Source organism: Mobula hypostoma, chromosome 5 (assembly GCF_963921235.1).
Source record: "Mobula hypostoma chromosome 5, sMobHyp1.1, whole genome shotgun sequence".
In the NCBI taxonomy this organism is placed as follows: domain Eukaryota; kingdom Metazoa; phylum Chordata; class Chondrichthyes; order Myliobatiformes; family Myliobatidae; genus Mobula; species Mobula hypostoma.
The window spans coordinates 35,835,564-35,849,827 of NC_086101.1; the positions used below are offsets into that span (position 1 = coordinate 35,835,564).

Consider the following 14,264-nt stretch of genomic DNA (forward strand, 5'->3'; position numbering starts at 1 on the left):
TGACTATCCCTAATCAAACTATGTCTTCACGAAGATATGCGGCTACCACCGGTGGGCGTCAGCCGTGCTGCTTTGCGGAGTCTACCCGGCTTCTCTCATAGTTGCCTCAAGCCGGGAATCCTCTCCTCTGGCAGAGGACGGAGTCCTGGCCGACCCTTGCCCTACCTCAATGGATGTCGATGCGGCTCAGGTGTGTGGGTCGACTGGGGCTGAGCTGCTCGTTGGGCCCAGCTCCCACAATCTTATCAGAGAGCAGAGTCCACACAACTTGAGCCGTGTCTCCTCGACACCTACAATTCTGTTCAGGGATGCAAGTAGGAGATACTTCTGTGGGCTGCTGCTCCACACCCTCCACTTCCTAGCCCTTTTCCACTGTCCCGACATACCATGGCGGTCGATCTTTCCACCTGGAGGTGGGGGGGGGTGGTCTCCAATGGAAGTCCCTTTATGAGGGAGTTCTTCCCATGCACCTTGGGGATCTGGGGTGGAGGGTGCTGCATAGAGCGGTGCCTTGTAATAAATTTTTTAGTTTGTACACGGATCTCCCAGCCGCGTGCCACTTCTGCGGGCTGGGGGAGACCGTGTACCACATGTACATAGAGTGTGTGACACTGCAGCCCCTTTTTGCGTATCTGCTTGTGTTGCTTCTCGCCTTCTAGTTGGATTTTAGCCCAACCCTATTTATATGTGGCCATCCAGTAAGGAGTGGGGCATGGAAGGATGAGGATGCCCTTGTCAACTTGCTCCTGGGGCTGGCGAAATCAGCCATCTGTGGGTCTTGGAAACGGGTGGCGGGAGGATCTGCCCGGGTAGACTGCCTGGCAATGTTTAGGGGGTATGTTCGTGCCCGGGTAAATATTGAGAAGGAACATGCACAGTCCATGGTGACCTTAGAGGCGTTCTGGGAACGTTGGGCTCCGCAGGGGGTAACTGCCCCTGATAGAGATGGAAACATTTTGGTTTAATGTGTATTCTCTATTTGTAGTGAAGTAATTGTGTTAGTCACTGTTTTGTATATATAACACTGAAGATATTTTGTATGGAAAAAAAAATCAAACTATGCTTCAAATTCTCAAAGTCTATCACTGAGAATCAAATCCAGTAGTTTGCCCACCATTGATGTAAGACACATTGGTCTACAAGTTCCAGGATTATCCCTGTTGCCTTTGTTGAACATGGGTTTAACTTGTGCCATCTTCCAATCTTCTGGTGCTAATCCTGTGGACAGTGACAAGACAAAGATCATTGCCATCGGTGCAGCAATCTTTCCTTGCTTCAAAGGTACACTTAAAGTCAGAGAAATGTGTACAAAATGCATCCTGAAATTCTTTTTCTTCGCAATCATCCACAAAAACAGAAGAGTGCCCCAAAGAATGAATGACAGTTAAATGTTAGAACCTCAAAGCCCCTCCCAGCCTCCCCCCTCCCACATGTAAGCAGCAGCAAAGCAATGGTCAACCATCCCCTCCCAGCAAAATAAAAGCATCGGTACCCCCCCACGCCCCCCCCCCACCGAGCACTCAAGCATGCAGCAAAGCATCAATAAAGACACAGACTTGCAGTACCTTAAAGACAAGTAATTCACCCGGTAATTTGATGTAACAGGTTCTCTCTGTCCCTATTAAGAGTAAAAGAGATGTTTCAGTTTCACAGCAAGAGGGGAGACATAACAAACAACTCGCTGATTTACAATGTTAAAAGTCCGTTGCGTCGCTTCTTCAGAGCTCTGAGCACACAGACAGAGATCTTCCATCTCCCATGACACACTGATTTCCTGCAAAGGCACTGACCTCAAGTCCACCCGCCTCCAGAGCCACAAAATCCCAGAACTCCGAAGGTGAGCTAATCTCCTAGGCTGCGTTGCTGGTGAACGCAGCAGGCCAGGCAGCATCTCTAGGAAGAGGTGTAGTCGACATTTCAGGCTGAGACCCTTCGTCAGGACTAACTGAAGGAAGAGTGAGTAAGGGATTTGAAAGTTGGAGGGGGAGGGGGAGATCCAAAATGATAGGAGAAGACAGGAGGGGGAGGGATGGAGCCAAGAGCTGGACAGGTGATAGGCAAAAGGGGATACGAGAGGATCATGGGACAGGAGGTCTGGGAAGAAAGACAAGGAGGGGAGGGGGGACCCAGAGGATGGGCAAGGGGTATATTCAGAGGGACAGAGGGAGAAAAAGGAGAGTGAGAGAAAGAATGTGTGTATAAAAATAAGTAACAGATGGGGTACGAGGGGGAGGTGGGGCATTAGCGGAAGTTAGAGAAGTCGATGTTCATGCCATCAGGTTGGAGGCTACCCAGACGGAATATAAGGTGGTGTTCCTCCAACCTGAGTGTGGCTTCATCCTTACAGTAGAGGAGGCCGTGGATAGGCATGTCAGAATGGGAATGGGACGTGGAATTAAAATGTGTGGCCACTGGGAGATCTTGCTTTCTCTGCCATATCATCCTATTCTTACCCTCACTGGCACATGTCAGAGGCAGCAATCCTGATATTACTACCCTTGAGCTCCTGCTTTTCACTTGCTTTCCCAGTTACTTAAATTCAGTCTTCAGGACATCATCCCTTTACCAAGCTGAGACTTTTAGCTGCTTTTCCCCCCAGCCCCTTAAGAATGCTGTAGACTCGATCTGAGGTATCTGACCCAGACAACATACCATCTCGGATTCTCTTTCACATTCACAGAATCTCCTGTCTGTTCCCTTAGCTGTGGAATCCCCTAACATCACTGCTCTCCTCTACTCCCTCCTTCCCTTCAGAACCACAGAGCCAGGCTCACTGTCAGATACTTGGTCGCTCTGACTTTCCCTGGTAAGTTGATCTCCCTCAACAGTACCCAAAGCAATATACGGGTTACTGAGAGGAGTGGCTGCAGTCCGCTGATTCTCTTTCCCTCTCCTCACTGTCAAACAGCACTGCCTCCCTGCAGTCCTATCAACTCCTCATTCTTCTGAATAATCCATAGGTCATCCAGCTCTAGCTCCTGTCCCTAATGTAGTTTGCAAGGAGCTGCAGCTAGATCTTACACATAGATATAGTCATCAGGGAGAGTGGAGATCTTCTAGAGTTCCCACATCATCCAGGAGGAGCACACCACTGCCCTAGGATCCATTCTCGTTGCTCTCCCTGTGCAAAATCACGGATCTCACTTCTAGTAAACTTGCTTCAGAGACTTGAGCAGTTACTCCAGGTTGAATCTCAGGACAGGACCACTCCTTTACACCCTAGGGGCAGTTTACAGAACCCACCAATCTGCACACTTCAGGGATGAATCTGGATGATGAATGTGTGCAGATTCATGCTGACAAGTACAGCTTGGGTGCAATATAAGCAAGGTAAACTTGTATTCAGGATATTCTAGAGTCTTTAAGGCTCTCCTTTTTGTGGAAACTTGTCGGTGTGTAGCACTGAGGGTGTGACACGCTGTCCAACCTCTGCACAGCAGCTCCAACAAACAGCTATGTGATAATGATCAAATAATGCTTCAGTGATGTGCATCAAGGATTGAACGTTAACCAGGACACTGTTGTGTCATAAAGTTGTTGAGATGCAGGCCCTTTGGCCCACTGAGGTTGTGCTGCCCATTGTACACCAATATTCACACTAATTCTACTCTAATCCCCTTTATTAATCAAGGACCTTGGCCACTCTCAAAGTAGTACAAAGGAAAATAATGTATAATAAAGAGTTGCAGTCAGAATGGAAGAGCAATGTTGATAGACACTATGGTGCAAGAACCTAAGGAGATAGATTGTTGGCATTTCAAGCTGAGACTGTGGTGCAGTAATAAAGGAGCAGCACACTCAGTGTGTGGTACCGAGGGAGCGACACACTGTTGGCGTGTGGTGCCGAGGGAGTGACACACTGTCGGTGTGAGGTACTGAGGGAGCGACACACTGTCGGTGTGAGGTACGGAGGGAGCGGCACACTGTTGGTGTGAGGTACGGAGGGAGCAACACACTGTCGGTGTGTGGTACCGAGGGAGCGGCACACTGTCGGTGTGTGGTACCGAGGGAGCGGCACACTGTGGGTGTGTGGTACCGAGGGAGCGGCACACTGTCGGTGTGTGGTACCGAGGGAGCGGCACACTGTCGGTGTGAGGTACGGAGGGAGCGGCACACTGTCGGTGTGAGGTACGGAGGGAGTGACACACTGTCGGTGTGTGGTACTGAGGGAGGGACACACTGTCGGTGTGTGGTACTGAGGGAGGGACACACTGTCGGTGTGTGGTACTGAGGGAGCGACACACTGTCGGTGTGTGGTACTGAGGGAGGGACACACTGTCGGTGTGAGGTACTGAGGGAGCGACACACTGTCGGTGTGAGGTGCTGAGGGAGTGACACACTGTCGGTGTGTGGTACTGAGGGAGGGACACACTGTCGGTGTGTGGTACTGAGGGAGCGACACACTGTCGGTGTGAGGTACTGAGGGAGCGGCACACTGTCGGTGTGAGGTACGGAGGGAGCGGCACACTGTCGGTGTGTGGTACTGAGGGAGGGACACACTGTCGGTGTGAGGTACGGAGGGAGCGGCACACCGTCGGTGTGTGGTACTGAGGGAGCGACACACTGTCGGTGTGAGGTGCTGAGGGAGTGACACACTGTCGGTGTGAGGCGCTGAGGGAGCGGCACACCGTCGGTGTGAGGCGCTGAGGGAGCAACACGCCGTCGGTGTGAGGCGCTGAGGGAGCGACACGCCGTCGGTGTGAGGCGCTGAGGGAGCGACACGCCGTCGGTGTGAGGCGCTGAGGGAGCGGCACACTGTCGGTGTGAGGCACCGAGGGAGCGACACACTGTGGGTGTGAGGTACTGAGGGAGCGACACACTGTCGGTGTGAGGTACTGAGGGAGCGACACACTGTGGGTGTGAGGTACTGAGGGAGTGACACTGTTGGTGTAAGGCACTGAGGGAGTGACACACTGTCGGTGTGTGGTACGAGGGAGGGACACACTGTCATGTGTGGTACTGAGGGAGCGACACATTGTCGGTGTGTGGTACTGAGGAAGCGACACACTGTCGGTGTGAGGTACTGAGGGAGCGACACACTGTCGGTGTGAGGTACTGAGGGAGCAACACACTATCGGTGTGTGGTACTGAGGGAGTGACACGCTGTCGGTGTGAGGCACTGAGGGAGCAACACACTATTGTGAATATGAATTGCCACTTTTTTTAGATCTGCATTGATGAGTTCTTTCTGTATGCAACCAATAGTGTTATTTGGAATTTGTCATTATTGACATGTACTTAGAATGAAAAGCTAGTTTTGAACACTCTTCATACAGATCAACTGAGATTATGCAAGGTAAAACAGTAACAGAGCACAGAATAGAGTATAGCTGCTGAGAAAGTGTAGTGCAGCTAGATAATAAAGTGGAAGTGAGAATGAGTTAGATAGCAAGGTCAAAAGTCCATCTTATCGTACTAGGGGACTATTCAGTAGCTTGAACAGTTAGAATACAATACAGCTGCTCTTCAGCTTGTTGGTACGTGTTCTCCAGCTCTTGGGCAGAGAAAGAAGAGAGTAAAACCGGAGCTGGGAGGGTCCTCGATTGGAGAATTAGTCTGAATGCGTGTGGCTGATGCTCAATGCAGCCTCAGTGGTTCGAAGGGTATGTTTCCATGCCGTATTTCTCAATGCCTTTAAAACTCTAACCACGCAGAGAAGTGTGAGCAGTCTCTGAGTACAAACAAGAGAGCTGTCTCCCTAACCTGCAGAGTGACTGCTCATCTGATTATCATCAAACTGCTGCGATTCTCAGTCAGGTTTCCTCCTTGAGCATATTGTTGCCAGGCACAGTGAGGGTAAAACATACCCAGTACTTTTCGTTGCCCATATAAAATTGGTTGTAAAACTGACTTTAATGGTCTGTAGCCCTGATGTCAATTAACTCTAAGAAACTAGTGTGCGCTTAATGTCCTAGTGCTATACAATGAATTTAGGGTATTTCTGTATGAGGGAGTAATTGAATTTGCCTAATGGGTCCCATCTTGTCCATTAGATGAATCAGCAAGAGAAGGAAATTGTTAATTAAAGCTACATACCGCGTCTACATTTAAGCTTTGGCAACAGAGGTTCCTCATGGAACTTATCCTGTTGTCTATATAGATCAGGAGAGTACTCATATTTTCAGATAGCTTAAAAAGAGGCCATTTGGCCTATCAAGTCAATGCTGGCTCTCAGAAAAATTACAGCCAACTTATTTCTTTGTTACCTATTCTCCCACATTCCTATTAAGTCTCCTCAAGTTCTAACACTAACGTAAACACTGAAGGCAATTTACAGAGGCCTACTGACCTGCATGTCTGTAGGATATGGGAGGAAACCAGAGCACCTCGGGAAAACCCTTGCAGAGTCACAGGAAGAACCTGCAGGCAGCACCCCAGGTCAGGATCGAACCCAGATCACTAGAGCCTTGAGGCGGTGGTTATGCTTTTCTCTATCCTCTCCAATTGCAAGTCCAATCACAAGTTGTTGGGTGTCTCTAGTTGTATTTACTGGGGAAGAAGCAGAATTATTATTATAGAGCAACCCTTGGATTGTTGATTCTGGGTTATATCTGTCCTGATACATCCAGATGTAGGGTCTCAGCCTGAAGCATTGACTGCTCATTTTGCTCCATGGATGCTGCCTGACTTGCTGAGTTCCTCCAGCTTTTAGTGTGCTTTGCCCCAGCTAATGAAAACAAGTTTGCCAGTTTGCCTTCACCCACGTACCTACTGTGTTGCCTTGGGAATGTTCCTGTTGAATCTTACTTCCACTGCCCTTTCAGGGAGCATCCCCCAGATCACAGCAACACTCTTTACCTATGCTGTCCAGGTCTTCTGCCATTTCCCCCTGCCCCCCCACCATGTGTTCTGGACACCAACCCTCTTGTCCTTCCTGTCTTTAAATCTGTCCTCTGTCCTTAAGTGCCTCCATTAAATCTCTAACTTCCTCTGCCCTGAGGGGAACAGTCCCTGTCTCCCCACTGACCAGAAGTCTCCGACACTATAGTGTCTGTCCAGTAAACCCTCTCCAAAGCTTTGACATCCTACATGAAATGTGGACCCAGAACAAGGCCCAGTTCCCCAACTGAGGCAGTAGCAGCAGTTTAGAAAGTCCAGTCCTAGTTCTTAGTTACGCCCAGGATCCCCACACTTTTGAGAAGTATGAGGGGGCATAATTTTAAATTGATTGAAAGAAACTACTACTACTACGTTGACTCAGGCCTAGGGGGCCGGCATCGGGCAGGATGACGGACTCTCCACTTCTCCCTCTCCCTCATCAGTGTGTTCAGTTCATCTACATTAGCCGCGCCGCTGTCTTCTAGGAGTGCGTTGACCATAGTCTTGGGAGGGCGCTCAGGGTTCATCCTCCCGTGCTTGGGCTCCCGTATGATGACTGGGCTGGCAGGTAGCTGGGGTGGCGTAGACAGTGCCCCACTAGTTGCAGTCTTCTCGTCTCATTGGAGGAAAGTATAGGGGGAAATATCAGAAGTCCTTTTTTTTATACAGTGGTGAGTGCGTGGTGTCCCACACACTCACCACTAGAGGCAAGCACATTAGGGACATTTAAGGAACTCTTAGACACATGGATGCTAGAAAAATGGAGGGCTATGCAGCAGGGAAAGGTTAGTTTAATCTCAGAATAGATAATAAGATCGGCTCAACACCATGAACCGAAGGGCCTGTACTATGCTGTAGTGTTCTATGTTAAATGGTTTTGGATAAGCCACACAATATTCAAGAAATGGAAGGTTCTCCATGTTATCATCATGTTAAATATTAAACGTTGATATCTTCTCTGGTCTGTTTCTTCCCCCCCACCCCTTGTTCTTCAGAAAATGATGCAGTCTTCCATCTTCCACATGTTCATCTTGTGCATGGTTGCTGTTGATGTCACTGTTGCCGCCAGCAATTACTACAAGGAGGAGAATTCCAGGAGCCAGTATGATGTGTTTTACCTAGCAGAGGTGAGTACACTAAACCGAGAGGACATTCCAGGGAGAAAGGGGAAGCAGGCTACAGTGCTGGAATGTTTAAGCTGCCTTTAACATCTGGCTCTGTCGGTTTACTGCATTTTTCACTGAGCTGCTGTACTGCTGCAGAATACCAAGTGAGCAATGAGACAGGATGTGCTTGGTTCTTTGCCTACCTATTCCTACCGTGAAATAATAGGCAGTAATGTGATGGTTCCTCAAAGCAAGTCAGGTTAAGTGAAGCTTACATCACAGGGAAGCTGCAGGATGGACGGTGCTATAGTTACACTGCATACAAATCCCGCCCCCCCCTTACACTCCAGCACTTCATTGTGCTGTGTTTTTAAGTGAGCTTACTTCATGACACTTTTATTTGTTGTAATTTAATTTCTATGCAGCATTAGAGGTAATCCTGGAAATTTACAGGAAGGAGTGACTTGGGCATAGTGACCAAGGTATCAGCTAAGTCCCAGCCTCTCACTTCTTGGCATGTGGTAATGGTTTCTGCCTCACCCATTCTCTTGGGCAGTGATGTGCGGACTTCTCTCCAGCTTCTCAGACAACAAATCTCAGTCCATTCCCACCTGGAGGGAGTCCCAGTCTCCCCTTTCTCCATGCCATCCACTTCCTTCCCTGGCCTCCCTCTCTTTTCCCCTTCCTCACTGTCCATCCTCTCTTTCCCCTTTCTCCCTGTCTCTCCTGCTCTCCCACCTTCCATCCTTCCTTCTCTCCCTCCCTCCCCCCTCCCTCCAACTCCCCTCCCGTCTCTCCCCATCTCCCCCTCTCTCTCCCTCCCTCCCTCTCTATCCTGCACTTCCTCTTTCCTGCTCCCCCACCTTCCCTCCTTCCTTCTCTCACTCCCTCCTCCTCCTCTTCTCCCTCCCCTTCCCTCTCTTCCCATCTCCCCCTCTGTCCCTTCCTACCCCCTTTCTCGCTCTCTCTCTCCTCTCCTGCCCTCCCCCTCTCTCCATCCCTCTCTCCTTTCTTTCCCCCTCCCCCTCTCACTCCCCCATCACCCTCACTCTCCTTCTCCCCCTCTCTCTCTCCCCTTCATCTCCCTCCTCCCTCCCCCCCACCTCTCTCTCCCTCTCCCCCCTCCCCCTATCCCCTCCCCTCCCCCCATTTGATCTCACTCTCTTCTCCTCCCCCCCTCCCCCCCCCCAGTGTCCATGGAACAGAAGGAGATGGGCTGAATGGATGTTGATGGCCTTTGGGAGCAGGCTAAAGTTCTCATTGTGTCAGGCTGTGATTCAGAACTTGCTAAGAGGAGCTGAACATGTGAGGTGGCTGAAATTTTTTAAGCAGTGTGGATGTGTTGGATAAAGTAGTGCCTGGTTTCAGTGAGAAAAGCAGCCAATGTGGAGAGAGAACCCGCCAATAGATTCCCTCATCTCTTACAGAAATGAGAGGCTGATTTATTTTGATCTATGAATATAAACAAATCTCCCTTTGGATGTCAGGATGTGTTTGAGCTGTATTGGTTTGAGAATGGATGTCTATGCTTTTGTGTGCCTGAGCAGTGCCTGTGGTCTGCAGTTAGAGCAGCAAAGGCAATGGTTTTGACAGGAGGACGTTCAGTTGCAGACTACATGACAGAGTGATGGTTATAATTGGTGAGTGGCTACAGAGTTTTACAAAGCTGAACATTAAGATGATAAAAATGATTAAACATTAATTATCCATATTCTGTCAGGTCTAGAATCAGGTTTATTATCACTGACTTATATGTCTAGAATTTTTTTTGTACAAAATAAATAAATAGTGCAAAATAAAAACTAAGTAGTGTTCATGGACTCTTCATGAGGGGGAGAATCTGTACCTGATTCAATGAGTGGGGCTTCTGGTTCCTGTACCTCCCCAGTGTTAGTAACATGTCCCAGAAGCTGAGGGTCCTCAGTGATGCATGCTGCCTTCTTGATGCATTGCCTCCTGAAGTTATCCTCAATGATGGGAAGGGGTTATTGTCACATCTGTGGTTAGTAGATAGGTTATTCTGGTTAAATACTCAGTAAATCTGTAGATGGGTTGCTCCCTCACTTCCTCTGGTGCGTTCTTCCTCACCTTCCCAATAGGGTGCTCCTCCATCCCGTTCCCAGTGGGACACTCCCTTAACCTTGCTACAGGGTGCTGTCTTGTCCTTGCTGCCCTGGTGGGACTCTTCCCCGAAGCCCTGTTCCTTTACTGGGGTGCTCCTTCAAGCTCCAACCCTCTGGTGGGGCACACCCACGTCATGCTGGCAAAGCGATGCTTTCTCTAGTTCCACTCCTCCTTCAGGATGGTCCCTCTGGTGGACTCCTTCGTCACTAAAACTGAATGGGATACTCCTTTTGGCCCTGCCCCTGTGGTTGTGCGCTCCCGCTTGCTGATGGTCTCTGATCAACTCTTGAACCTTTGACCTCTTGATCCACTGTGGTTGGTATGACATACTGAACCTTCACTGACACCTGCAGCTATAGAATCTCACAGCTCATAAGGAGACCATTAGGCCCATCCTAGCTGTGCTAGCCCTTTGAAAGGTCCCTGCATTCTCTCCACTGCCTGCATCATGACACACCATGTGGAGCTGTGGATGACCTGTCTAAGTTGAAGCAGTCATTCTGCAAAATGAAATTGCTAAGATTAACAAGACCATGGGTCAGTCACTTCTGGAACTTGCTCATACATTGTGACTAAGGTTTGGAAACTCCTTGTGTAGGTGGCCTTCACCATTCTGTTTGACCTGGAGGCGCTGGTGAAGATCTGGTGTTTGGGATTCACGGGTTACATCAGCTCATCTCTGCACAAGTTTGAGCTGTTACTGGTGCTGGGCACCACATTGCACATCTATCCCGACCTCTATCATTCACAGTTCACCTACTTTCAGGTAAGTGTGAGCTTTGCACTACAAGCCAGTGACCTGAAAGCACAGTGTGTGAACCAAAAAATACCTGTAAAAGCCCATTCTGTCTTTCCTGCTAGCTAGCCAATCTATCTGTGTAAAATGCTACATGTGAGCTTTTTATTTGTTACATTGGTACAATTTGTTTATTATTGTCATATGTACAGTGAAAAACATTGCTTTGCATGACATCCCTGTAGGTTATTTCATTGCATAGAAATACAGCTGTACGGCACAGAAACAGGTCCTTCGGCCCACAACCCTGGGATAAAGAGACTGGCTGTCTCCTCTACCTGTGCCCCTGATAATTTTACCTGTGGTGAAGAGGGAGGTTTAGATCCTGTACTGTTCAGAGCAGTGAAACAGCATGATCCACTCTCCAGTGCTTTTGAGTGGCTGCACCAATGACCCTGTCAACCCCACTCCCACCTCTTACCCCCACTCCCACCTCTTACCCCCAGACCACATCCTCCTATTCTGCAGTTCCACAACTTAAAGCTGCGTGGGGAAATTGATACATTGATAAACTTGGTGTTGCACGCCATCCATTCATCGATGTGCTGATGTGATGCTTTTTCATCACATCGGTACATTGAAGTAGTACAAGGGACAACAATAACAAAGTGCAGAATAAGGTGTTATGGAGAAAGTGCAGTGCAGGTGGATAAATAAGGTGCAAGGGCCATGACAACGTAGAATATGAGGTCAGGAGGTGTCCATCGAGCTGTGCCACCCCGCAAACCCCCCCCCCCCCCCCGATTTAATCCTACTCTAATCACAGGTCAATTTAGAATGACCAATTAATACATCTTTGGACTGTAGGAGGAAACCAGAGCACCTGGAGGAGACCCACATGGTCACAGCAGGAACATACAAGCTCCTTACAGGCAGTCGTGGGAGGGGATATTTATACGCATTGAGTTGCAGTGATCTGAAGGGACAGTAGAAACAGATTCATCAGGAAATCAATGGGAACCAGGGAAATTCAGAGCTCTGAAGAAAGAACATAAAGTGTGGAACTTTGACTGTATCAGTGGGGATGGAGAATAAGTGGAAGAGTCTGAATTGTGAAAAGCATTTCTCCCTGTCCTTGGTTAATATCTGCCTCTGTGCTCTCAGGTCCTGAGGGTGGTCCGTCTAATTAAGATATCCCCAGCGCTGGAGGATTTTGTCTACAAGATATTTGGTCCGGGGAAGAAGCTGGGCAGTTTGGTAGTCTTCACCGCCAGCCTGCTGATCGTCATGTCATCCATCAGCCTTCAGATGTTCTGTTTTGTGGAGGAGCTCGACCGATTCACCACATTCCCAAGGGTGGGCACTACTGGTTTTGAATTTGTCTTTAACGACACTGTCTCATCCATATCTGATCGTCAATGCTATTCTGAGATGGTAGCATTTGCTTCCTTGATATGTTTGGGCCATGCTTCCCGACCTCTGACTCCTGAGGATTCTTCATTGGGCATATAAAACTGACTTGCTTCTCTACCCCCCCCCCCCCCCCCAGCCATCAACTTCCCCTCATTCGCTTGTCATCCCAACCTCCGGACTGCAGGGTCCACAGGTGGAACCTGGCCTCTCAGATCTTCACCCAGTTTAGCCCGTTATTGACACAACCCAACCTGACCCCAAGTCTCAATTCTGACCACTTAACCCTGAAGCCTTCCTTTGGGTCCAGTCCATTGTCCCTACTAACCACCCCCCGCCCCCCAACATCCCTGACTGGACCTCAGTTGAAGGCAGCAGCCTCTGCTTATCTGGCCATAGTGTCCAATAAGTGGGTTTACACAGTGACTTCACAATTCACTCAGTGACCAACAGTTCCCAAATCCATATGCCAGGTCTCTGTATACCGGGACCTACATCACAGCGATAGCACTTCAGTTTTAGCATATTCTGGGGTATCCTGGGATGTAAGAAATGAAAGGGGGGTGTTTACTTCTCTCCCATTGGTCTTTCTGCCCACGCTTCCTTTTTTCCCCCTTCCCCCTCTCACCCCACACCCCCTCACCCGTCTCACCCTCTCCCTTTCCAGTTGAAGCCATGTGTAGTACTCTGAGCAGAACATTGTCAGGAGGTGTGGGTGGGGCTGCCCAGGGGATGTGCTTCCAGCTGGCGTGAGTTACATTGATGAACTTCTGTCCTGTTGCTTCTCTAGGCTTTCATGTCCATGTTCCAGATCATCACACAAGAGGGATGGGTGGATGTGATGGACCAGACGCTGATTGCAGTTGGCCACGTCTGGGCCCCCGTCGTGGCCATTTATTTCATCCTCTACCACCTCTTCGCCACTTTGGTGAGCTCTATCCAGCATGGCCATTGTTAGATTTGATTAGCCTTATTATATTAGCTCTATTTGTATTTGTCACATGTGCATCGAAACATGGAAACATACAGTGAAATGCATTTGTGTGTGCATTGCTTGGATTTCCAGCATCCTGCAGATTTTCTCATGTTTGTGAAATGCATTATTTGTATCGATGGTCAACACAGTCCGAGGATGTGCTGGACACTGGGGGCAGCCCACAAGGGTGCGCATTCTTCTGGCTCCAGTAGAGCATGCCTACTACATCTTTGCAATATGAGAGGATAACAGAGCACTCAGAAGAAACCCACACACTCATGGTTAAAATGTACAAACTCTTTACATTCAGCGGAATTGAACCCAGGCCACTAGCACTGTAGTAGTGTTATCCTAACTACTGCATACTGTGCTGCGTTACCATATTATGTCACCTTTCTCCAGCACTCCCCGCGTGGGGGTGTGGAGGGTCGGGGAGGGTCTCTGCCAATGATGTTGGTTTGGAAAGTCAATCACTGCTGCATCTCTAAAACATGGCAGCCAGTATTGGCAGCCAAATCGACTATAAGTTACGAAAAATAAGTAAGTAATGCAAAGAAAGGAATAATGGGGTAGTGTGTATGGGTTCAGAGATCTGGTGGAGGGGAATAATCTATTTATGAATAACTTAGTGTGGATCTTCAGGCTTCTGGCATATCTCAGATGGTGAGGGTTCTTAGTGATGCCTTCTTCAAGCACTGCCTCTTGAAGATGTGTTCAGCGGTGGGGAGGGAGAAGCATTCACGAAAGGAAGAAAATCCTGGCCCCACTGCTGACCATTTTGGAAATATGCATCCTTCAGTATGTAGAATTGCACTGGGTTTCTTGAGTGGAACTACTTCAAAATGTAGAATTGCACAAGAGAATATTATCCCTTGTAGTTTTATTGTGTTGTGATGTTTGATATTAAGTGACAGGTAATCGAAATTAATCTCATTATGTCTTGACTAGAAGCCAAACAGACAATGACTTGAATTTATTAAAGTGCCCCAAACATGGAGAAATATCCCAGTGTGTTTGACACAAATCATATGGGATGCATTAGAACCAAATCAAGGTCAGTTTAAGGCACTTCTTAATGGAAAAGAAGGAGACA

General features: G+C 48.6%; 1 protein-coding gene across 5 annotated transcripts in view; it reads left to right on the forward strand.

Moving 5' to 3' along the window:
- The window catches only part of nalcn (sodium leak channel, non-selective), a 192,635-nt gene that overhangs the window by 65,602 nt on the left and 112,769 nt on the right, over positions 1-14,264 (forward strand). For all 5 annotated transcript variants that reach the window (XR_010018015.1, XR_010018016.1, XM_063048375.1 and 2 more), the window contains 4 exons: positions 7,815-7,946; positions 10,648-10,815; positions 11,950-12,141; positions 12,986-13,123. Coding sequence is in view for 3 of the 5 variants with exons in the window: in XM_063048375.1 (XP_062904445.1) it covers positions 7,815-7,946; positions 10,648-10,815; positions 11,950-12,141; positions 12,986-13,123 (630 nt within the window). In the remaining 2 variants the exon portion in view is untranslated. The remainder of the gene's footprint in view (positions 1-7,814; positions 7,947-10,647; positions 10,816-11,949; positions 12,142-12,985; positions 13,124-14,264) is intronic.